Raw genomic sequence first — 23515 nt, 5'->3', positions numbered from 1 at the left:
ATTAAAATCATCATCATCACCATAATCTGGGTCTCAGCGTCTCTCCTCACCTCATCCACTACACCGACCGTGACATAAACATCATTAACACTGGAGCTTTAAGACATTCAAAATCGATTCAGGATTCCCAGGACTACGATTTGCGATTTTTTTATAGAACAGATTTCTTTTTTCTGCACCTCTAATTTAAATGCATAAATGTTTCTTTTTGCCACTTTTGATTGAATTCCATTTTGGTATGATCGGTCTTCCATACCCTACTTATAGATGCTGGGTGGATCAAACTGTTTGAATTTTAGTCTCCTGCTGGTGACATGTTTATATTTGAATTCCCTCATCTACCATGACGCCTTGTGCTTAGTGATCAGATTCACCACTGTTGGCAACAAATGGATTGATAATGTGCTTAAAAAACTATGTGTTTATGTGTATTTTTACTTTCCCACCAACTATATCAAGACTCTCTTGAATAAACTATTTCCTTTGCACTTCCTCAGTTCACAGTGACCTCTCCTGCTGAGATGTGCAGCCCACCTGCAGATTACACACACACATGCAACAAAGAACACACTCCTGTTCCTTCTGAATAATTGATCAGTGAGGAACAGGGGCCCACACGGCACACACACCAGGGGGTGGGGGGGTAATCAGACACCAGGGAGAGACTCGAACACATCACTCTGCACACAGCTGCGGCTCTAATTGAGCCCCTCTGAGGTTGATAAACCTGAAGAGGTGAGGCGTTCAGGTGCTCAGGCAGAGAGTCGGACCAGAGGGTGCAGGGATGACAGTGTCAGGTGTCTGACATCACTTCCTGGGGTCAAAACCTACCGAAGCAGAAAACATACCATGGCTTCTCTGCTGCAGGAAGTGGCATGCGGTCGTCCATTGGCCGATCAGGAAACCAGCTGACCCGCCTCAGGCAACAACAATTATCTGATTGGTTCCAGGACAGAAAGCAAGAGTCTGTTTGGGAGTCAGTCACTGCAGCCGCCTCTCCTCCACCACACATACACACACACGCACGCACGCACGCACATCCTGCTTTCCCCCTTTCTGCTGACGCATCAGTTACAAACATCCATCATCGGCGCCGGCTAACAGAACCGACTCGGATCACTGCCGCTCTGCCTCCTGAGTGAGCAGGTGTCTTCGTGAGTCACATCTGCTCCAAGTTTCAGCTGCGCCACAGCAAAAAAGAAAAAAAAAAAAAAAAACATTAACCCTGCTTCTTGAACTTCCCAAATTCTGAATTCATCGTTAATCCCAATCTACACCAATCTCCAAACAAGATAACTCCTCTAAACTGGAAGTGGATGCAGAGAATTGGTTTAAAGTGAAATTTCCACCTGATTGAAAAGGAAAACAAACATCTCCTACCTGGGAGCTTCCTCTACTAAAGGCTCAAACTCCCACAGGAAAAGGCTTACGACCCTGACAGTGATACCGCTGCAGCTCAGGCTGTAATTCCTGCTGTCTGCTAAAGTCTTGCTGTCATCAACAAGAAAATCCCCCCCTCCACACACACACACACACACACCTCCAACCACCGCCGCTGCTGCTGCCTAAGCTTACTTAAAGTCATCACAAGTCGCTTTATAAACAGAACCAACACAAACGCTGGGATAATGGAGCAGCACTGGAACAGAAACACCACTGCAATGAAGCTTGAGGACAAACCAAACAAAGATGTGTGTGTGTGGTCAAATAAACAGCAGGAGATTTAAGACGGTGAGTAAATTCACCTCAGTTTAACAGTCATCATCAAGGATGATGTGTGCTGTTTGCTTCCTTAAGGTGTGAAACAGGGGTTTTTGTTGTGTGTGTTTATGATAAGAGATGCACTGGAAAATAGGGAAGCACTGATTGTGGTTTTCTGTCCGAAAGGCCTGACCTGCCAATTCCGATCTTGTTCGATCACAACTTTTTTTTTTTTTTTTGCATGAAAAGCCACTAAATATAGGGACAAAGTTCAAAGTTGCTAAGTTGACAGCAGGTCGGTGACTGTTGTTAACCACATATGTGCAGGCAGGTCTGTCAGTTCCCTCTCAGAGCAGAACAAAAGGAGAGAGTGTATGATTTTCAGACCTTTGCAGAGGTGGGTTTGGTTTCAGCTCAGCACCGATCTCCAAAATTAAAGAAACTTTGGCTGGATGCTGGACTAGTAACACTATCTGCGTTAACCAGGTTTATTACTTCAATCAGGTGCTTATAAACACAACTTTCTCTCGCCAGTATCATTCCTTGGACAAGAAGACAGATTATTTACAGCTGGTAATACACACACAGCATGTACATATGCAAGTAAAAGAGTGTTGTGTTTTTGTTTTCCACTCTTGCCAGGATTTAGTCACCCAGGATAAAGCTAGGCTAACAGCTGAAGCATTGATTTCGAAGTGCCTGGATGTACACCTCTAAATTTTTGTAATTTGGTACCAAAATGGACAGTGTTCTTGTATCTCTAAAAGAACACTGGTCATTGTTTGCCTGTACTGGCATTTATACGAGGGCTTATTTTCAGAAAATACTGCTCCAACGTACGCGTCAAGTAGCTAAAACAGTTGATCGGCTTGAACTTCAGCCTCTAAAAGCACCAGCATAACTCAGCCTTAAAGAGCAATCTTCTGCGTATGACGTTACATTCATGCCACCAACCTGAGCGCGCAGTGAGACTGATGTGAGCGCATACATCTTTGTGAACAAACAATAACATGCTGTGTGCATTTCCGTCTCACACATGCTCACTTGATGTTCTGGCAGGTGTGCTTCGTTCTGTCTGTGCAACTTGACAACGATTAAAGAAATGAGTGACATGACCAGCCAATCACAGACAGGTCTTTTCATCCAATCGAAATATTCTTAACATTCCTAAACAAAACGTTCCTACCAGCCCTACCATTGGTCTTCTGGGGGAAACCCTGCACGATCGGGTGGGTGATCATCATATCAGATTTCTGTCAAACAGAACATTTTGAATGTTGGCCAAAAAGCTACAGTTTGTGTCTCATCTGACTAGAGATGAGACACAAATTCGCCGTCTCCCCAACATCTGCATGTCTTCCCCTTCTCCCTATATCCAGTTTATTTGTTGTTCAATAAAGGACACTAGAGTCTAAAAATATTTTTTAAACTCCAAAAGCTTCACAGAAAAACTGAATTTACACTAAGAAAATTTAAAAAAACAGGAAACTACTAATTATTTGACTTCTAAAGACTACCAGTGGCACTAGATTCTATTTATACGTATCAGAGTAAAGAGGGCTGAATGAAAATACAATTTTTCTTTAGATATACCTTAAAAACTATAACAATTGCTTTCCATTACACAACTTTACACCACTTTGTGTTGATCTGCCACTTAAGACGCTAATAAACTTCACTAACATTTGTAGTTGTAATGTAACAAAACATTTTACCTCACAAAATTAATGGGGTTTTTTTTTTAGGGATACACCATTTGCAGATTTCTGGTAGATCACTGAGCTTTAGATCTTTAAAAAGCCCAACCTGTTGATTTTTTTTTTTTTGTTGTTTTTTTTGTCTGAAAAGTTGGGAAGGTTAGTGACAAATTTGCAAAACTGGCAGCAATAGGGTGACTGTTGGCAGAGCGATAGAGGACAGCGGCTGATTTTCAGATGGATCAGGTCGGCTTCACATGCAAGCTTTGGCCCATCACCAATTTCCCAAAATGAAGGACTGATTTATCAGTGGACCCCTTGTTTTTTGTTGTTGTTGTGGGGTTTCTTTCCTTCCTTTTATTTATTTATTTTTTGTAAAATAAAGTAGTAGTAGAAGCTTTGTGCATTATACCAGGCTGCCAGCTTAGACTAAAATAGAGTGATTTGCAACCAGTGGGAAAGCTGTGTTCTTGCCAGAGGGGAATTAGTGAAACGGCTCAGCCTGATAACTGAATGGTTACAATGATTAACTCCATGTAATGAATAACACGCAAGCCTGGGAGCATCAAGCTGCCCTACTAGCAATGATGCTGTGATGTCATTGTTAAAATGTTATGAAGAATCATTAAGAGCCTGAAATTATGCTTCCGACTAAAGACTGCAGTGCATGTATTTTCACACAGGACACCCAACAAGCGCCCTATCAATGCTACAGTGTTTTAACAGCGAGGAATAAAGTATAAAAAGTCATTTTTATTCAAACGTAGTATCAAAGTGTCACTGTGAAGTCCCTGGAAGACGCAAACAGACTCCGGGTGAGGATGCCTCAGGAATATAAAACAGGCTTTTAAGGCGGTCTACTCACGTTCCGAGGACTTCTTTAAAATCAAAGATCTTCTTGATGTCATCGACCTGTTTCTTCCACGTCTCGCCGCTGCCGGTGTCTCCGTTCTCCCGAGCCATGATGCTGTTTCACCGGCCGCCGCGAGTCTAGCCGAGACCGGGCTGCGCGTGGCAAGGATGCGGAAAAAAAAAGAAAAAAAAGAAGAAGAAATTCCTCTGAAAGACAAACAAAACTATAAGATGGTACGGTGGGAGAATTTTTATTTAAAAAGAAGAACTTGAGTGGGAGAGATTTTCGAGAGTTGTGGTGGTGTATGGTCCGCTGCAGCAGGACCATGTGAGTCCTCCTGCAGGTTACCGTATCTCTCTGCGCTTCTCTCTCTCTATTTCTCTCTCTGTGTCACCGCGCGGAAAACAAGCTGTCAAGTTCACAATGAGATATGAGCACTTCCGAAAGCTCTTTCAAAATAAAAGGTTGCTGTTTTTCAAGCCACAGATAAAACTATATAATATTGGCAAGGTAAGCAACATTTTCACTTCAAAAACGATTTTCTTTTGCTGCTGAATTGTTGGATAAATAGACATGAGCTCAACAACAAGGATATTTATTGTTTATAATCTGTCATGTAGGCTATTCAACCACCAGATTGGTACAAAGTGCTACTATTCCCATTCATCTTTCAAGTCTTTCAGGAACCTCTGTCCATTAATTAAGCTTCTTTGAAAAATAGCATTGGTAACATTAGCATTAGGGATGCCTGAGTTGCTGCAACATGTTTAGCACTGAGATGCTATTTTAGGCTGGAATAGTTTTGCTAACAGGCTAATTTTTTTAGCACACCTGGAACACTGAAATAGTCTTTTCTAGCGTCCCATCAGACCATTTTATAAGAAGAAATGTGCCAGGAGAAGCAGCTTTGTCGTCCATCGCTGTTGTTTGTGGATGTCGCCTGTGCGTCCAATTTACAGGCGTACCAGAAACATGCGATTACAAAGGTTCTGCTCTGGAATGTTGTATGTAATCTCTATCTATCTATCTATCTATCTATCTATCTATCTATCTATCTATCTATCTATCTATCTATCTATCTATCTATCTATCTATCTATCTATCTATATTTTAATAATACTTGCTGAATAAAGTATTATTAGCCAAATCAAACTCAAATACGATTTCCTGTTTCTAGAAAAAGCTACTTTTGTCATACTACACATCGTCACCTTCCTAAAATAGTGATCCAAAGTGATTTTGGAAATAATTAATTAATTAAAAAACATCACCTCTTTTTTGCCTAAAGATGAATTAGACAAAAACAAATCACTTTAGGCAAAAAGATAACTTCGGTCATTATGTTAGGAAGGCGGTGATATCTTATTTTGAAGGCATCTCCTTGACGTTTCCTACATGAAGCAGCTTCTGTGTGTAACTTAATGGAAATTGTAATGCCACCTGCAATTGTCTTAAAGCAGTTAATTGATGCCAGTGTGACAGCTTGATGAGCTCCCTGACCCCCCCAGCAAAGCCTTTCTGGGATTCTTACCATCTCCACTTAACCTCCGAAATGCATTCGACTGTGGCGTTATTACAGCACGCCATGTTGTTATGACAGTAATAAAAAGAAAAAGAAAAAAAGCAGCTGATTGGATTGCTGTCCATGCATCCTGTTTGACAGCATGAGTGTGTGCATGTGTGTGTGTGTGGCCTGCAAGCTGAAGCTGCAAATTCGCAATGCACCAATTTGCTGACAACCGCCATGCATCCTTCACAGTTTCTGCAATCCCCCAAAGGCGCTACAGTTCACCCTCACCACCCCCCAAACCCCATAGGATTAGCAGGGACCCCAGCTGCAGCAGCTGCATGTTCACCTGGGTTACCAAAGACAGGAGTTTGCAGAGAGGCTCTGCGACAACTGCAAGCTGATGAAGGGGGGTGGCGAGTGGGCTCAGGCCAGCTGAGGTCGTGCCATGGCTAAAGCTCGGCCTACACCCAGCTTCTGGCCTCGTTATATCTGTGTGCGTGTGGAATCCTGGAGGAAAACACAACAGCAGAAGAAGGGAGTGAAGAGGGGCGGAGGGGGGGGGGGCAATGTTTTGCAACTCCTCATGAGTATTCCGGCTGCAAACTACTGCAGCTCTTCCTCGGCGGCAGCCGAAGCAGCAGCCACGGAAAACTCCTCTCTCTCTCTCTCAACCCCCACCCACCCATCTCTTCCTCCTGTTCATCCTAATCCTTTACCATGAGTCAGCAGCTCTCATCTCCCCCCCTGATGAAAGATGATTACCCAGCTGCAGAGGGAAGAGGAGGAGAGGAGAGACGCCGGGATGGGTAGATCCAGGCTGAAGGTCAACAGAGAGCAGGGGTTAAGCAGAGGACGTATTCCTGGCAGCTCCAGACAAACACAAACAAGTCCGCTGGGAGGCAGCGATGAAGCTTTACAGAACAACACTTTACCCGACGAGCGTTATGTTCTCAATCAGTTTGCTAATCAGCAGGAGAATAGGGTTGTTTTCACACCTGACAGTCCAGTAGACTTCGTTTGAGACCAAAATTGCGACATTTGTCACATTTTCAGCTGGTTGACTTTCACACGGCACTGTGTCAAAACGACCCGAACCCTTTGAAAAAGGTTCACCCCGTCCTCCCCCACCACGGGCGAGGAGGTGGCAGCGCCACTGTCGTTTCCACTGAAGGAAACGACAGGAAAACCCCTGAAGAAGACACCAAGCGCAACTTCCTTCTTCAAGAAACGTAAACAAACATGAGGTAGAGTGAGGTTGTAGCGGTTGTAGGATTCCTTCATTTGTCCCACTGAGTACTAGACCAGCTTTTGTTTTACTTGTATTTACCCAGAATGCCTTGCGCTTCAAGCTTTTGGCTGGTCTCTCCGTTTTGCTTAGCATTCATATATTCGAACTGCAACAGTTCACTTCAGCTGAACTGAGGCAGAGGCTCGTAGGTGAACCAGAGTTTGCTTTTTCGTGATCAGGGTTGGTTGGATTCACATCTCCCAAATTGATTAATGCTGTAAGCAATAATCATAAAAAAATAAACATCTGAAATAAACTTTTTGAATATATTCTAATTTATTGAGATGCGCCCTTCCCCACGCTGATGGGTATTATGAATTCCGTCTTTCAGGTCTTTGCTGATGTCTTTCCACCATCTGCTTTTACTGTATGTGGTGATTATTGACTGGATGCTTTTCATCACTAGCACCTGGTTGGTAATTACAGTGTTTGTTAAAAAAGAACACCTTATCAATGTATTTCGGGACAGTTCTTGTGTCATTGGGGCATCTAAATTGCATCTGCCTAACTCTGGCAAGAATCTGACCTTTAAGTAAATGGATTGAAAACACGATGTGCTCAGGATTTCCAAAAAATGTTGTGCGATGCGTTATCATGGTGTCCTAGTCAAACCTGACCGCTTCCCAGATTTTTTTTCCCCTCTAATGAGCACTAACAAAAGTTGTGTCTCATACACGGCTGCGTGTCTACAGCAGTTCCCCTGAGGTACTGCGACTCTCAACTCCCTCACTTCCTCCTTCGCCAAATGATTGCTCCATAAATCCAGTAGAGGCGGGGAGCTTGGGTGGGGTGACTGGAGTCGTGTCCCACGCGCGCACAGCTCATTTAGCTCCCGGCATAATGAGAAGCGTTACGTAAAAAGCTAAATCAATTTCTTATTCGCTTGTTTAGTGCGCCCGCTGGACCAACAGCCTGTCAATATGACAAGAAGTTTAATGGGAGAGCGTGATGTATTTTTTTTTCTTCCTTTTTTTGTTTTTTTGTTTTTTGGAGCTTGTGTCCACAGCAATGCATGGTGGGAAGAATCGGGATTCGGGACTTGACCGAGAGCACCCCGAGGCAGCTGGGAGCAATGAGTGTGTCGAAAGGGCTCGGTGGGAATTCGAGGTGCAGGAGAAGAGATAAATTACTATAAATTATAGATGACTAAGTGGTTAAGAGGTTTTAATGGTAAACAGGCGAACATGCTCTGGTTCATTTTAAATTAAAGAACATCAATGCAGATAACCAACAGAATAATGCAATGTTTGTACAGGAGTAAATTCCTCCCTGCTTTTATTTCCACCTCAGACATTGACAGAAGGCTGCAGCAGAAGGAGGTAATGGTTTTAAAGTGTCTAAATCAGCCATCTCACTGGACAGACAATAGTCTACATGAGGAGAGGACACTCAAACTTACCATTGTAGCATCTTTGCTAGTTACCTTACTTTATTTTTCACAGTGAGGAAAAAAGAAAGAGGCAGCAGTCAAAATAGGTCCTAATAATTTTAGAATCGCTTTTAAAAAACTGAGAAGTTGTTATGGTTCCACTAATAGCAGAGCTAATTTAGCATTTAGCACTTTTGCTAACTTTGGAAAAGTTTAGCACACTTAGCTTTCCCTAAATCCCTGCTATTACTTTTCTTTTGACAAAAGTAGTCAAAAAAGGACACAGAGGTGGAAACACTTCTGCTAATAGCTGAGCTAATTTAGCGCATACCTGTCAAATTTTGGATTGAGAATACGGTGCTACTGTCACAGTCAGTTGGAAAGTAATGCAAGTTGGGGGGTACGGGTGTTGGGAGCCCAGCGGGAAAGGGGAGTAAAACACAGGAGTTTCCCAGCCAAAACAGGGCACTGTATGAAAATTTTAGCATTCAGCACATTTTGCTAACTTTGAAAACATTTAGCGTACTTAGCTTTCCCTAAATTACTATCTTATTTTACAAACAGGTCAGTAGTTTTCTTTTTTAAAATAAAGGCATATAATTTCTTAATTGTTTGGGCATGTTCTTTGGACAGATATGTCTAAAATGCTAGCAGTTGGGCACAAAACGGCAACCAAATACAGCATGAATAAAAACCTTATACCGACTGAAACATGGTGTCATGGTTTGGGGACCTGTCCAGGGACCAAGTGTTTAAAATGAGACTGTGCAAAAAAAATTATATAAAAATAATAATAGAAGAAAACTTTCTGGGCCAAGTCAAATCCCAGATGTGGATCTCATAAGGGTATCCTAACTTTTACCTCAGCTATGAAGCACATACATAATGAGAAAAACAAGGTTAATTTTTAATGTTTAAGCCCATTAATATCACTTTCTTTCCCAGAGATAAAAAAAACAAAACAAATGTGTGAAGAAGTCAATATTTATTGGGGTGTTCTACTTTTTTCCACATTAACTGTTCATAACTTCTAATGCACTTATTTCAATATATAAAAGCAGGCAAGTGAGACCCTCCACAGTTACAGAGGAGAGGAAAAACCTGAAAGAAAAATATGATCTCCAGGAGTTGCTAGCATGATTCAGTAACTTAAGTTCTGTTTCTCAGCTGTGACTTGGTTCAGAAGATGTGGTACAGAGAAGCGTGAGGACAAAAAAATGTTATAAAAATAAATGACAGCGGGGAAACGAGTCTCTTCACACACATTATACAAAAAGCTGACATCACTGTGGAGGATTCTCCTCCTCCTCCTCTTCGGATTCCTCCTGTTGGCTCTTCGTCTGAACAAAGTAGAAAGCAGAAGATCTGAATGAAACATTATTAGACATCAGGCAATGTACAGAGCAGATGTATAAGAAAAAACCCAACCTGGTGGTAAACTTCACACATATAGAAAAAAGCTGCGTCTAATTCATCTTCACTAGTTGGCCTATTTTGTTTTTCACAATGGAGAGAGAAAAAAAGATGCAGTAAAACAAAAAAAAAGAAAGTAGTTCCAAATCATTTTTATCAGATTTAATCAGTTGTCTTTTTTCTTTTTAGGTAGAGGTGGGCACACTTCTGCTATTATGCTAATAATGGCGCTAATTTTTTGTTTAGCACTTCTGCTAATTTTTAAAATGTTTAGTGCATTTAGCTTCACCTAATTTAATTTTTTCAAATAAATTCCAAACCACTAAATTTTCTTGGCCTTTTTGAATTCCTCGGGCAGTTAGACTTTCATATTTCTGCTCTTATATTGAAGTGGGTGTAACAGTTCCATTTCCTCTCCACGTTTTTTGTTTTTTTCGCAACAAGCATACAGGAACAAAATAAAACACAGACTGTAGAGAACTAGATATAAACGTAAATACAATATTTAAGGACACTACAGAACATTTAAATTATAATATCAAAATTAAATTGGTGCTTGAGGGTTGTAATCTTTCAAGGGCAAATATAATTTGAATTCAAGTTAGCAGGTTAATGGATTAGCGGTTTAGCACTTTAGCTTTAGCACCTGCACAATACTGCACTGGTGTACAAGCAACTTTTGAGCTAGTTTGGAAACTGCTTTTAAATTCTTATTATATCTCCGATGTGTTTTCTAACGTGCAGACACCATCACCCACCAGTTTCAGAAAGTCAATGAGCTTGTAGGCGTCCTCTCCGGCAGACAGGTCCACGAAGTCCCGCGGGATTCTGTAGCTCAGACACGGACTGGGCTGCACCGTCACTTCGCTCGTGGTGTAGCGGAACGCCGGGCCGTCCTGCCACACAAACCAGCCGTCACGGAGGGATCCGGGTAAAGCAGTATGCTTTGGGTAAAAACTGGGTTTGCTGACCTGCTGCTGATGGTCGACGACTTCTCCAGACATCAGCTCGTCCCAGCTGAACAGCAGCGAGTCGGTCACCTCTCCGAATGGGTTCAGGTCGATGAGCCACACCCTGCCCTGCAAAAAAATAAATAAAAGAAAATCTGTGCGTAAACTTCCTGTTCAGCTTTAGTCACATTACAAACACTACTGGGGTTTTTTTTATGCAAAAAGAATTCAAGCCAAGTTTCAAACTGTGAATCAGGAGGTAAACAATACATGGTTGTTTTGAAAATTTACATCTGAAAAGGGTGAAAATTATCATGATAAACCATAATGTTGTTTTGAGATCATTTTTAAGTAATACATTTTAATAATGGCTCTCAAATTTCAATTAACTTTGATTTGGTACAAGAACACTGAAACTGGAAGACATTTCAACTATCCAAAATAAAACAAAAGCAACAAACACAAGAAAATGAAAAACAATTTAAAATATGACGTATACATCTTCAAACCCTTCCACTGTAGCTCTGACTAAATTTTTTAGTGTTTTTGTTTTCCATAAATATAGAATTTAGGGGGGCAAAAAAATGCAGAATAGGTTTTCTTTGTTTGGTTTTTGTGTTTTTAAACTTAAAAATAGAATTAAAAGTTACAGTCTTTCATTTAACCATCAAACTTTTTTTTATATCAGGGGTTTATATAAAAGGGGCAATGTGTTGCCCTGAATAAATTTTATTTAGCAGCATCAAGGACAAAACCTGCAGCGTACAACTAGGTGCTGCTTTCCGTTAATCTATTGCTGAAAACCTTCATAAAACTCAAAAGTTTGTGTTTGCATCTTGACAAAATGTGGAAAAGTCCAAGAGGTCTCCTAAAGTAGATCAAAGAGTTACCTGGCTGTCTCTGTACACGTCAAACACAACTGGAAATGAGAAGAAGAACAAAAGAGACGTTATTTCACTGTTTTCTTGACTTTCACACAACAAAGGTACCGTTTGAGATGAAATATTAAAATTCCAATACAGGAAAGAACCCAGACTCATTAATCTCTCCCCCGTCTCCATCCGCGTAATTAGCTCATTTGTATCGCCGTGAATAAATAATGACTCACAGTCTTCGTCCAGGAAGCGGTACTGAACGTGCTGGCTGAAGAAGTCCTGGATGGCCTGGGAGATGTGCTGCTCTTGCTTCAGGATGTGCTGGTAGTACTGCGTGTAGTCCCTCTGGGAGACGGCTGCCGGATCGCGCAGACACACGCCAGTGAGCGCAGCTCAAATTGGATTTTATAATTAGCCCGCCGAACACAGGGCAAGGCTCAAACTCGGCCCGCGCTCCAGTTTTCGGAGGCGCACACCGGAATGCTGCTTCGGCAGAAGACGCTTTCTACTCATGCTTTTGATTGTTATTCAATTTTCTTTTTTCTCATAGAGCGTCCAAACATCTGCCGGATGCCGCAGTTATGAGCCTGAGGGTTCGTTTCTTACCAATCAGTTTGTTTTCTTTGACGAAGCAGCGAAACTCTCCGCCAGGAATTAGCTCCGCCCACTTCCTCAACACCAGCTGAGGACACAAGGACACCAACCGTTACCATCTAAACCAGGGATTTTTAGTTAATCGATTATTATGACGATTAGTCGGAGAAAACATTTGTACATTCTGCAGATTTTTCATGTAGTTACTTAAGCCTAATGAATATAAATATAATGCATCTAAACAATTTTTAGCATGTGAAGAGCTCAGTCCTTTCTGCTTGACTCATTGATACAGTGTAGAGTTAGTCTGATTTTTTTTTATTAATAAAGCAAAAGGTGCTTATTAGGAGATCTTTTCTTCTTTTTTAGAGATTTTGAATCATGTGATCTTAAAACTATCCCACGTGAGAAGTTCTGGGTGAACATATTTACAGAAAATCATTTTTTAAATCTTAAAGAAATGTGTATATTTTTTGTGCTGCTCTGTACGTGTTGTTCTTTCAGCAAATGCATTTTAGCAGTTAGCAATTAATTGGTAAATTAGCTGACTTTTTTTTTTCTTGGACGATTAATCGAGATTAATTGTTTCAGCCTTAATTCAAAAATACTAACTAATCAGCATTAAATATGACGGCGCTGTTGACATTTATGGTTCTTCATAAATGTATACCAACTGGTCTCCATGCTGCATTTAGACTGGCTTCTAGCTTTTCATTCGTGCTACATTCAAGTTCCTATGAAATATTGAATTTTTATCAATAATGACACAAAATGAATAAAAATGAAGGAGTAGAATCTCCTCTGTGTTTCTGTATTTAAGCACATTTAAGAACCTGATCAGGACTTTTAACGTTGGGCTATTTATAACCTGACAACTCAGAGACTGTCCTTTCTTTTTTCCACAAAAGGGAAAAAAGGGGGATATTTTTTTTTTAGAAAATTAATTTTTTTCAATTTTCAGAAGTGATTTGTGTTTTTTAAATCAACCTGCTGCTATAAGTGTTTTTGTGTGTATTAAAAAAGCCTCCTACATATGAATACACTGGAGCTGAAATACCAAAACATATTTCTAAATGAAAACTAAAGTACCTCATAACTGATGACTGGATCTGGAGAGTCCTGGTCACTGCAGTGGAGGAACCTGCAAAGCAAATTGCGCCAAAGCTAGTTAGCGGTTTAGCTAGCAGTGGTCTTCACTTTACATTGATTTTCCAAGAGAAGGATTCATAAAATTCATATTTCAGCTTTTTCACTTATGTTATGCTGTTGTCTCGAGTCCTCATATCTTCCTGTAGTTTCTGAGGGTTGCCATGGTGCACAGCTGTGCAGTGTTTTTTCTTTTTTTTTTTCTAACTTTTTATTCAGCAGAAAAACAGTATAAAAACATGTAAAACAAATGTCAACAACTATTTCATATTTAAATAATCTTTCTAGACAATATATATTAAATATTTCTCTGTAACTAGTACACTTAGCAAAAATATATCAAATTGGTATAACTGCCAGTAACAGCATAATTTATAGCTCTGGAAAAAATGAAGAGCCAACCCCACTGAAAACCTCCTGGTTATTCCACCAAATACTTATTTCTGAACTCTTCCTGAGTTAAAACTTTAGTTTTATTGTTTCTAAATGAATATTAACATGTTTTCTTTGCATTATTTGAGGTCTGAAAGCATTATTTGAGGTCTTTGTTATTTTGACCATTTTTCATTTTCTGCAAATAAATACAAAGTTTTTGCTGGGGAATTCGGGAGACGTGTTGTCAGTAGTTCATAGAATAAAAGAAAAATGTATATCTTACTCAAACACATGCCTATAAAGAGTAGAATCAGAGAAATTAATCATCTTATGTGGTCTCTTAATTTTTTCCAGAGCTGTATCTACCAAAGATCACAGGGGAAGACGGACACAAAACCACTGTAAAAAAACAAAAAAACAATTAAAGCAGAAATAAAAATAAAACATGGGGTTTATAGCAGACTAAATTCTAATATAACTTAGAAAAAATGTAATTGCAGGGGCTGTATAATTCTCCCACCCCCACCCAAAAGATTTACATAATAACAAAAAATAATTTTGTAATGCTTTTCCAATAGGGAGAACAACCGGGTGCGGTCTTACGGCTGCGTGAGGTCGTGTGTGATGAAGTCGGAGCTTTTGAAGAGCAGGAAGACGTCGCTGAGGCTGCGGCACTCCAGTGAGCTGTTCAGAGCGATCCAGTTGGCGTCCTGTCAGAGGTCACAGGTGACAGAAGCTTTACCGGATGCTTCGCTACATTAGCAGGCTCAGTCGTCTGTGTGTGTTTTACCCGCGGAGCGCTCCAGTTGAGTTTGGGGAAGACACACCCACCCAGGGCGTTGATGGCCTCCAGCACTGTAGAAGTGAATTCTGGGAATTCGGGAGCCTTGGAAAAGGCATCACAATTATATTATAATTATATAACAATGTTATAAGCAAAATACACTCAGTAGGTATAGGTAGACAATGATGCACTATTCTTTTCAATAGTAGCATTTCAACATAAGTTCAACTTAAAAACATTTTTGTGAAATAAATCCAGAAAATCTTCCATGTTCCTTCATCCGGATGAGACGAACATTCCAACAAGAAAACACGTCCACTGAACTACTTACAGTGGCTATCGCTGTCGTCTCGTCATCCGACCACTAGAGGGGAGTAGAGAAGCAACGGAAATATGAAAGAGTGGGAATCAGCGGGAAAACAAATCAGATTTTAATGTCTGTGGAAGAGAAATTCGAACATGTGGTGGCAGCATGTTGCTGTGATTGTGTATAATAGTCATTTATACAGTCGTCCACCAAATCTAAATTAAAATTTTGACCAACCCAGATACACACAAATGGCCAGATGGTCCAAATTTAAAGATCAAAACATAAAACATAACATATGGTGCTGTAGACTTAATTTACTTTCTTTCCTCAGTGTTAGCCATTAACTGCACTATGTAGCCTAACATTCTGTTTATTTACTAATCTTTTTATACCAAAATAATGTATAATTGTGCTAATTCATGTTTCCAAATGCACAGAAAATTTTAGAGAGCACTTTGCACTGGGTTGGGTAAAAACCCCTTCGGTCCAGCAGGAGCTGTTGTAAAAGTTCATTTTCTGACAGACATTCTGTTGGGAGACAAAAGGATCAGACTCTTCTCTGCTTATGGAATAGTTTCTTCATTTCCTTTAATTTGATTGGTGGAGAAGAGGTGCTTTCATCTGTATTGACCAGCCGATGTTGAAACAGAGACGGCTCCAGTGCAAAGTGAACAAAAGTCCTGAACTGAACCTGAAATTATCCTGATAAACCATCAGGTTTCAAAATGTGCTGATTAATGCTTCATTTTTCACTCGTTGTAAACTTTAGCAGACCACATTCAGCTGAGAGTACACTCTGTGTTAACTTCTAACTGTGCTAACAAGCTAACCTCTTTTCCCTCACAAAAGCTGAATCAGATGATGAGTGAAGTTTCTCCATTCTCAAAGTGACCTTACCTGTATGTCTTCCTCAGCATCTGACTCGCTGTTGTTGGTTTGTATCGGCTGAGAGTTGTGATCACTGGGGAGACAAAAGGAGGAGCGCTAGTGTAAAATTTAAGGTTTGAATTAAACTCCAAGACCCGCTCACAGCCAGATCCAGAACCTGTTCCACCTGTTGTCTTCTACACACTTTCATTTTCCTTCTTTTCAGAGCAAACTATCACTTCTCCAGGTTTTCTTTCTGCCACTCCCTACTGTCCATATACATCACAATGTCATCTGTAAATAGTATAATCCACCAGGATCTCTGCCTGACCTCACCTGTAAACACTGCAGGACACGCAAGTGACTTGCTGAAGAAGCTATCTATCACTGTTATGGCACACCTCGCCACTGTCTCACTAGATATTGTTCATGCATAGATCGTACAGATAAAGATGGCTAGTTTTTTTTTTTCGGTAAAACTCAAACAATTTTTAGCTTGATGAACCCTAAACAGACAGTAACTTGTCAGAAACTACAAACTGTCAGATTTTTCTTCCAATCAGCGAACACCAGGCCTGTCACGATAGCAAATGTAATAATGAAAGTTCAAGGACAAATAATCTTTAATTTTCTAAACAGCACTTAACACTGGAACAGGAAATATTCTTCCTGTGATGGCTGCAGCCCAAAGTACACCAATTCTACCCATGTCTTATGTTATTTGTCTTTTTTGTTTTTTGGATGGGCTGAACTGAAACAAATTTCGTTGCGATGAAAATAAAGGCTGATTCTGATATTTTAAATATCCAAAATAAAACACAACCAAAAATAATGCATAAAATGAAAATAAAAATCACACCTAACTGAAAAAAAATAAATAAATAAAACTGATCAGGCCTCTGTGAATAAAATTGCTCATCAAAAATATATTAATCGAAAGGAAATTATTGAACTAATTTTCATTTATTTTCATAAGCAAATTTTAATTGCTTATTATGACATGTTTAGTTAATGTTTAACCTTTAAAGGTTATTAAAAAAGAAAGACATGTCAAAATGAGCTGATTTCAGTCACAAGAAGATTTAAGAATATAGTTTATAGAAGCATTTAGATTTAAATAATGATCCTCTACAAAACATTTTCGATAATTGTTTATGTTGTTTCTGATCCCCATTTGGACTTTTACTTGTCTGCAGTTCCAAGTAAAGCTCAGCACCATTGTTAATGAAAACATGCACCAGTCCACTTTCCATTCCGGGAACTGTTCTATTTCTGGTTGTAGATTTGTGTGTGTGTGTGTGTGTTTGTGTGATTTCATACCTTCCAGAGACTACCAGTGTCCCATCGTCCAGTAAATAGTCTATTACATTCTGAGGCAGTGGAAGGATCAGACTGAGAAACGAGACATAAATTAATCAGAAACAGATAATGAAAGAAGAGGGAGGTTAGGAGAATCTAACCTGAGCTGGACAAATATTTAATAACACAAACAAAACAGAGGTTACAGCTGTGTAAATGTGTCTTGTTGCTGACGTTAGTCGTTTTTTTACAGTAACAGAAACAAGAAACCGCTCCCAGCCTGTCTTCCGACTAAACCGTTGGCGTTTACCTTTTTATTGTGTGCTTCTTAAATATCGGATACCAAACAGAGAACTGACAGTGGACAACTTGCTCCTTCTTCATGCTGTAAGATCCTGAGAAGGAAACATGTCCGTCGCTAAATGTCCTCCGAATCCTGCGACCGTTTTAAAATTGCCATGGTCTCCAAAATTCGTTTATAGTCTCAAAATATAAAAAAAATGTTCCCATTCGTTTAAATACAACAATTTATATCTATTTAACTTAGAAAACTGTGCATTGTGTGAAATGTTTTCCTTTTTCTCGGAGGAGCTATTTTGGAGATGCACACAAGGACGTAAAATGACTGCGTACACGTACATAGATCGTTTATTAGTGTGATGATTTATTAAACTTTTTAAACTGCATTTTTTTACTAAGAAAATTACAATTGCAACAAAACAAACTAACAAAAAACAATTTTATTACTAACTATTTCTTATAAATACATTAGAGGAATAATTCTCAAAAATATTTTATTACTTTACTATGTCCTGTATGTAGCCAATTTACATCTTTTAAAATTGAAAGGAAAAAAAGTAAAAATCTGTGATATATTTTTAAAACAGATAAAAGAAAAAATGTTCTGCTGATATGGTTAGCAGCTTTGATTTAAACAGAAAATGAAGAGTTTACATGATTATCCAATGCTTCTCTTGGCTATATCTGTTTTCATTTACTAATCTAAAAGAGCATCACATTACGTGATGATGTCTTTATCTACCAAGAAAAGTTCAGTAAAATTGAGAACACCTTAAAATTTATTGTTAAAATATGTTTTTGCTATAACTTAAGTTTCGACATAAAAAAAAAAAAAAAAAAAATCAAATAAATAAGGAAAAAAAAACTCGTCTATGACGTTTTCCCTTCAACAGGAAGTGGTGTCAGAGTGACTCATCACTACAACTTTACCCTCTTTACCCTGCTAGTTAAGCACGGCTGGGATTTCACGTGAGTTAAGTTTAGTTTCTTTTAGTTGAAAGGAAAATATAATGCTTAAGATAAGCAGACTACGAAGCCTTGGGCCACTTTCAACTACAGAGCTTACAGCTTCTGCTTAACGGACAGAAAACCGTTGAATAAACGGGGACAAATTGACAGTTTTTGTTGTGTTGTTGCAGCTAACTGGGTAACTTAGGACTGTCTTCAAGCTTTAAAATGCAACTTACGGCTTTTAAACGATGTTTGCTTACACATATAATTAACAGTAGATTAATTTTGTACAGGCTTTCTGACTGGACGTTCCTGCATTTTTTATAGTGAAAATGAGCAACCCCGAGGACCCTAAGGTGACAACAACACCACATATAATCAAAGAAGAGGTTTGTTGAGTTTTTCTGATACTATACGACAAATAGGAAATGGTTGTAATTGTTTTTAACAGTTGTGTTTATCAATGCAGTAAAATTTTAATGTGGTGAATATTACATAATTATAATTAAGAATGTTTAAACTAGAAAAGTCCTGACCAGTCATTTCAGAAAGTTTTATGAAATAAGAGGGGTTTTTTTGGGGGGGGGCACTAGTGTTTGTTAAGGCCATTAAAGTAACTTAATATTCAGCATTCAGACGTATTTTAACAGGGCTGACCCAAGATTGACTGGGGCCTTAGGCAGGACCTGATTTGAGGACCCCAATTATTGATAAGCTACCACAGCCCCATCACCCAATTTCAAACAAGAATGTGTAACAAGATGTAACTACTTAAAACAAGAAGAGCAACAATTATTCTGCTGAATACAATTTTAAAAAATGTCACCAGTTAAACAATTTTTGTTATTTCGCTCTAATACAGAGCTACGCAAAGATCTGGAATATTCCTATGCAGTGCTGAACATTAAAACAATTTTATTAATTTATCACTTCACACAGCATGTTAATGAAACTGATAAATGCAGGTTTTAATTTCAAATAAGACTGACAGTACATGTAGCCTAGCAGGCAATATGTCGGGCCACCTTTATTTAGCATTTTGACGAGATGGAGAAGAGTTTGCAATCAGTGGTATGAACTTGGCTCACATTATTTCTTGGTGGTACTCATACATTTTTGTACTTTTTTTCCTGAACTGCAAATAGTCTACCCACATCAAGATATGGGTAGTTAAGATAGTCTCTATTAATCCATATAAAGTCCCGTGATTCTTAAGGGAGTTCAGTTCATGAAAAAGTTTTGAAATGATAACGCATTGCACAAATGATCACCTTTTGCGATTCTGCTCTTAAAGGAGTAACACAAGTATAACAGACTGATATTAAGTGGATAATAGTGGAGCTACCAGCCGGTGGTGTTTATGTACAACGCATTGTGATCTGATAAAATCCTAATAAGTTGCTTTTAGTTTAAAGGAAGAAAACATTGAATGAGTTAAATGAGAGCAAACTGTTCATTCCGCCTGTTGTCTTACCAACTGTTTGTGATGCAGGTGTTGGCAGAAGGGAAATGGGTGAAGCTGGAACAGACCACATACCTGGACCCTGCAGGAAACACCAGGTGGCGCTCAAGCCTTCATATATGCTTTCCAGGGCCATTATTATATAAAATCGACTTTTTTTTAAGCTTTTCATCATGTGATGGTGTTATTCCCTCGCCAAAAACATACTAGAAGTGTTGCCTTGTTTCTTTCAGGCATATTTGAGAAATTCTTTAATCTCCATTTCAACCACTCAGCTGTGTAAAACGCCTGGGTGGACCTAGCCCCGCCTTCAAGACAGAACTCCTCTTGAAAGCTGCAGTTTCCAGGTTTCTGAGCTTCCGCCTTGTATAGCAGCCCTCCCAGTGACTCCCCCACTCAGCTCCTTTAGACTAGCCAGCATCGATTAGCAAACACCTGGTGGAACTGCACATCATTATAGAGGAGCTACTTCTCAGTGAAATGCTGGTAAAAACGTTGTTAAAGCGTGCATAGAGGAGCCGTGTTGTGATGACTGATGACTGCTTGGAGGCGGAGTTTCTTAAAGAGACAGAGACCCAATTCAAGGCGTTAAATTACAAATCAAATCTCTTAAGTTATATCTGATACATAGAGGATTTCTATAACAACTGAAGTCCTTAAACTTCAGTTGGTAGCATGGTTACTTGATTGTGCTATAAACTGGCACTATGTGGCTGGAAAATAAATACTACTTCCCCTTTAAGAAGTGAATCAGTGGCTCATGGTGTTTCTTCCTGTCTGTGTTTGCAACTCCAAGAACCTGGGAGACGGCGAAACGGACGACCAGGAGGAGCAACACGGAGACAGACGGAGTAGGAATCATCGCATTGCTGAAACGGACTCTCCATAAAGACTGCGTCGTCATGGTGAAGCAGTTCCGTCCTCCAATGGGAGGCAGCACCTTGGAGTTTCCAGCAGGTCCCGTTCCAACAAACCAAAATCCTCCACATTTTAGGCCTCCGTAATAAATCTGTCCCGTTAACTAACCTCCCCCCCGTCCCATGCTGTAAAGTTTGGAATGTTTCTGGCTGTGCTGTGTTCAGGACTGATCGATGAAGGGGAAACGGCAGCAGTGGCTGCGCTGAGGGAGCTGAAGGAGGAAACCGGCTACAAAGGGGAAGTGGTGGGAGTGACTCCAGGTATTTCTACACAGTGATGTGGATCTGATTGCAGTAGCTCCTCTATCTTATCTGAAGCCGGTGGGAGTGGGATGACGGTTGCATGTTGTGACTGCAGTGACTTGCCTGGACCCCGGGCTGTCCAACTGCACCACCCAGATCGCCCTGGTCAACATCAACGGAGACGATGTGGAGAACATCCACCCCACACAGCAGCTGGGTGAGGACACACTGGTCCACAAACACACCAACAGTCAAACAGTTATAAGCTGACAACCCAGAAACTCTCGTATTCAAAGTTTCTTCAGTCAAAACAATAAATATATGGATATAAAATGACATTTCAACAAGAAACTTTAAAATTTAAAACAAATGTGAGCAGGGGTTTTAAAAACACTTAAAACATTCATATTAAAGGCCAAAAAAGAGAAGAACTTTAATTCTAAGGTGACTGAAGAAGCTAAGGAATTTAAAATCTGAAATGTTTGCTAAAACAAAACGTATGTGTTTTTTTTTTTTTTTTTAACAAAAACTCCAACCCTACATACATACCTTTATCAGGTTCTGAACGGGTTCTTGAATTCTTGACAATACTTGAATTAGCAATCTAACATTTGGCTAAAAGTCTAAATTTGGAAAATGTTATTTATAGTTGAACCCAGAACCCACATTTTTTTCTGTTTTTCTTGTTTTAGGTTAGTTTTGTTGTGTTTCTGCAGAGAACTCTCTCACATTTCTAGCCAGAAATCACAGATTGTCAATAAACATTGCATCTATTTATTTTCTATGGTCATTCCCAGGCTTTCTACTAATACAACTGAAAACAAAATCAAGAGATTTTCCATTAAAATCCTTCATTAGTACAAGTTTAGACATTAAAAAGCAAAATAAAATTGACCAGCAGGTGGTGCTAGTGTGAAGCTTAATATTTAGATCTAACCTGAGATGTTTAAAATGAATCCTGCTGCTGCCTTTCAGAGTCAGGAAATTGTTGCTTCTTAATTTCTACACTGAATTAATCAGGAAGTCAGACATTTACTATAAAAACAGGACTTCTTGCACTTTTCTGACCAATAATAAGCTTTTCATTAAAAATAAAAACATGGCAGCATATCAGTCTGCAACAATTAGCTCTAAATGAATCTGGAGACTTGCAGGAAAAATTACTTTACCCATAATGCATAGCACCACGTTGGGGGAACATCAACTGTCAACATAAAGTGATGATTTAGGCTTATTGCTGCCACATGACCTAGACGAATAAAATTAATTATTCATCCCAACATGGAACAACGCAGGTCAATAGGTCACCTGTGAACTCTGTGCAGCATTCAGCTCCTCCAGTGGCTTAACCTCCTGGCTCTCCTCTGCTCTTTTCCAGGTGACGGAGGTGAGTTTCATCTTGTTTTTTCTTCACGAATGCATTTTTCTCTCTGGACATAAATCGTCACGCCGACCTCGATCGTCTTTTCCAGAGTTTGTCGAAGTTATCCTTTTACCACTCGATGAGTTCCAGTGCAAAATCGACGGTAGGTTTTCGAAAAAATGACTTCAGTCCAGGCATGAAACGCGTTCAAATTCGTCTCAGTGAATTAGCATGGAGCCGAGAATTTTTTATATTAATCTGATAAATCGTTTTAGCCCTCAAAGCTAGATAACATAAGTTTGAGTTTTTGAGTGAAACTGATTTAATATACACATTTGTTGAGCTGCTACTGTTAATGTAGCTAACCCTGATTTTTTTGCCCAGACCTGATCCAGAGGGAGAAGATCATTGTGGACTCCAAAGTTTACATCTTTGCCATGGGAATGGCTCAGGCCTTCTTCAAGCCCAGGGAGCTGCCCGTCTTAAAGCAGTGATGGAACCAGGAAGAGCTTTTATTTACTGTGACACGTGCCTTTGGATTTGAGGATTTTCCTTATTTTGATGGGAAATTTTTGGAAAACGTATGGATTTGTGCTTATCAATCTAAATTAATCTGATATTCAAATATTGGTCTCATTAGTCGTTTCAACGAAACTGTAAAGAAATAATGAAAGAGCAGGATCTAACTACGTTAACCTTTGCTCTCAATGTGTTTCATTCTCAACATGAGATTTGTTTGACATTCCTTGAGTGACTAGGAACATTTAATTTGCATCAAGCCTTTTTCTAATGTAGTTCTCAGGAAACATTCCTTAATAATTGCTGACATTGTTTTCAAAGAATCCTGGCACATTAGTTGTTATGGTGAATGTAAATATACCTGATGATGCACTAACAATGTGGGAGGGTGTTTTACTCTGTAGTGTACGGTTATGGTAATGCCAAACCAGTCAACTGATTGAGTCATTCTGTACCCAAGTTTGCATAAAGAACTGACTGACCAGTGAATAAAAAGTGATTCTACCAGTGTTGTGACTGGAATGTGTGCTTTTTATTTCATGTTTTTCTGTAACGGACTAAGAGCTGACAAGTTAAAGATCCAGTTAGAGGAATGAATATTAGCCCAGGGCAGAACACATGGTGGGAATAACAGAAATCAGGAAAGCGTAAATGAATCATTCCTAACAAAATACTTGACACCAGAGGGCGCCCTTTCCCCTTTCTCCACTCTTTACAACTTTCCAACGT

At 39.5% G+C, this 23515-nt stretch overlaps 2 protein-coding genes across 4 annotated transcripts; one reads left to right on the top strand and one right to left on the bottom strand.

Annotated features, from left to right (window-relative positions):
* Positions 1 to 9384: 9384 nt before the first annotated feature.
* On the bottom strand, positions 9385 to 17562 carry cdc123 (cell division cycle 123 homolog (S. cerevisiae)). The gene is made up of 13 exons (XM_015022481.1): positions 17342 to 17562; positions 17053 to 17124; positions 15763 to 15826; positions 14887 to 14919; positions 14562 to 14657; positions 14375 to 14481; positions 13340 to 13391; positions 12263 to 12338; positions 11890 to 12012; positions 11672 to 11700; positions 10803 to 10910; positions 10590 to 10727; positions 9385 to 9758 (listed from the first exon to the last, which is right to left on the bottom strand). Exons 1-13 carry the CDS (start codon positions 17413 to 17415, stop codon positions 9702 to 9704), a joined length of 1029 nt encoding a protein of 342 aa, XP_014877967.1. The 5' UTR covers positions 17416 to 17562; the 3' UTR covers positions 9385 to 9701.
* Positions 17563 to 18210: 648 nt separating this feature from the next.
* On the top strand, positions 18211 to 23296 carry nudt5 (nudix (nucleoside diphosphate linked moiety X)-type motif 5). 3 transcript variants are annotated; one of them, XM_015022482.1, is made up of 9 exons: positions 18211 to 18300; positions 18576 to 18671; positions 19775 to 19842; positions 20541 to 20701; positions 20827 to 20922; positions 21020 to 21121; positions 22283 to 22291; positions 22377 to 22430; positions 22652 to 23296. In XM_015022482.1, exons 2-9 carry the CDS (start codon positions 18615 to 18617, stop codon positions 22759 to 22761), a joined length of 657 nt encoding a protein of 218 aa, XP_014877968.1. In that variant the 5' UTR covers positions 18211 to 18300; positions 18576 to 18614; the 3' UTR covers positions 22762 to 23296. The 3 variants fall into 3 exon arrangements, with proteins under 3 accessions (XP_014877968.1, XP_014877971.1, XP_014877970.1); XM_015022485.1 differs by having other exon boundaries at positions 18223 to 18300; positions 18610 to 18671; XM_015022484.1 differs by lacking the exon at positions 18211 to 18300 and adding an exon at positions 18347 to 18478.
* The last annotated feature ends 219 nt before the right edge of the window (positions 23297 to 23515 follow it).

The sequence above is a fragment of the Poecilia latipinna genome, unplaced genomic scaffold (genome assembly GCF_001443285.1).
Source record: "Poecilia latipinna isolate Pla-1442-1.1 unplaced genomic scaffold, P_latipinna-1.0 Scaffold3023, whole genome shotgun sequence".
In the NCBI taxonomy this organism is placed as follows: Eukaryota; Metazoa; Chordata; class Actinopteri; order Cyprinodontiformes; family Poeciliidae; genus Poecilia; species Poecilia latipinna.
This window is presented reverse-complemented; position numbering and strand designations above follow the sequence as displayed.

Coding starts and splice junctions, on each gene's coding strand:
- cdc123 (XM_015022481.1), bottom strand. CDS start 17,415: ATGAAGAAGGAGCAAGTTGTCCACTGTCAGTTCTCTGTTTGGTATCCG. Junction 15,827..17,052: donor ACACTGGTAGTCTCTGGAAG/GTATGAAATCAC, acceptor TTGTCTCCCCAG/TGATCACAACTCTCAGCCGA. Junction 14,658..14,886: donor AGACGACAGCGATAGCCACT/GTAAGTAGTTCA, acceptor GCCTTTTCCAAG/GCTCCCGAATTCCCAGAATT.
- nudt5 (XM_015022482.1), top strand. CDS start 18,615: ATGAGCAACCCCGAGGACCCTAAGGTGACAACAACACCACATATAATC. Junction 19,843..20,540: donor GACCCTGCAGGAAACACCAG/GTGGCGCTCAAG, acceptor TGCAACTCCAAG/AACCTGGGAGACGGCGAAAC. Junction 20,923..21,019: donor AGTGGTGGGAGTGACTCCAG/GTATTTCTACAC, acceptor TTGTGACTGCAG/TGACTTGCCTGGACCCCGGG.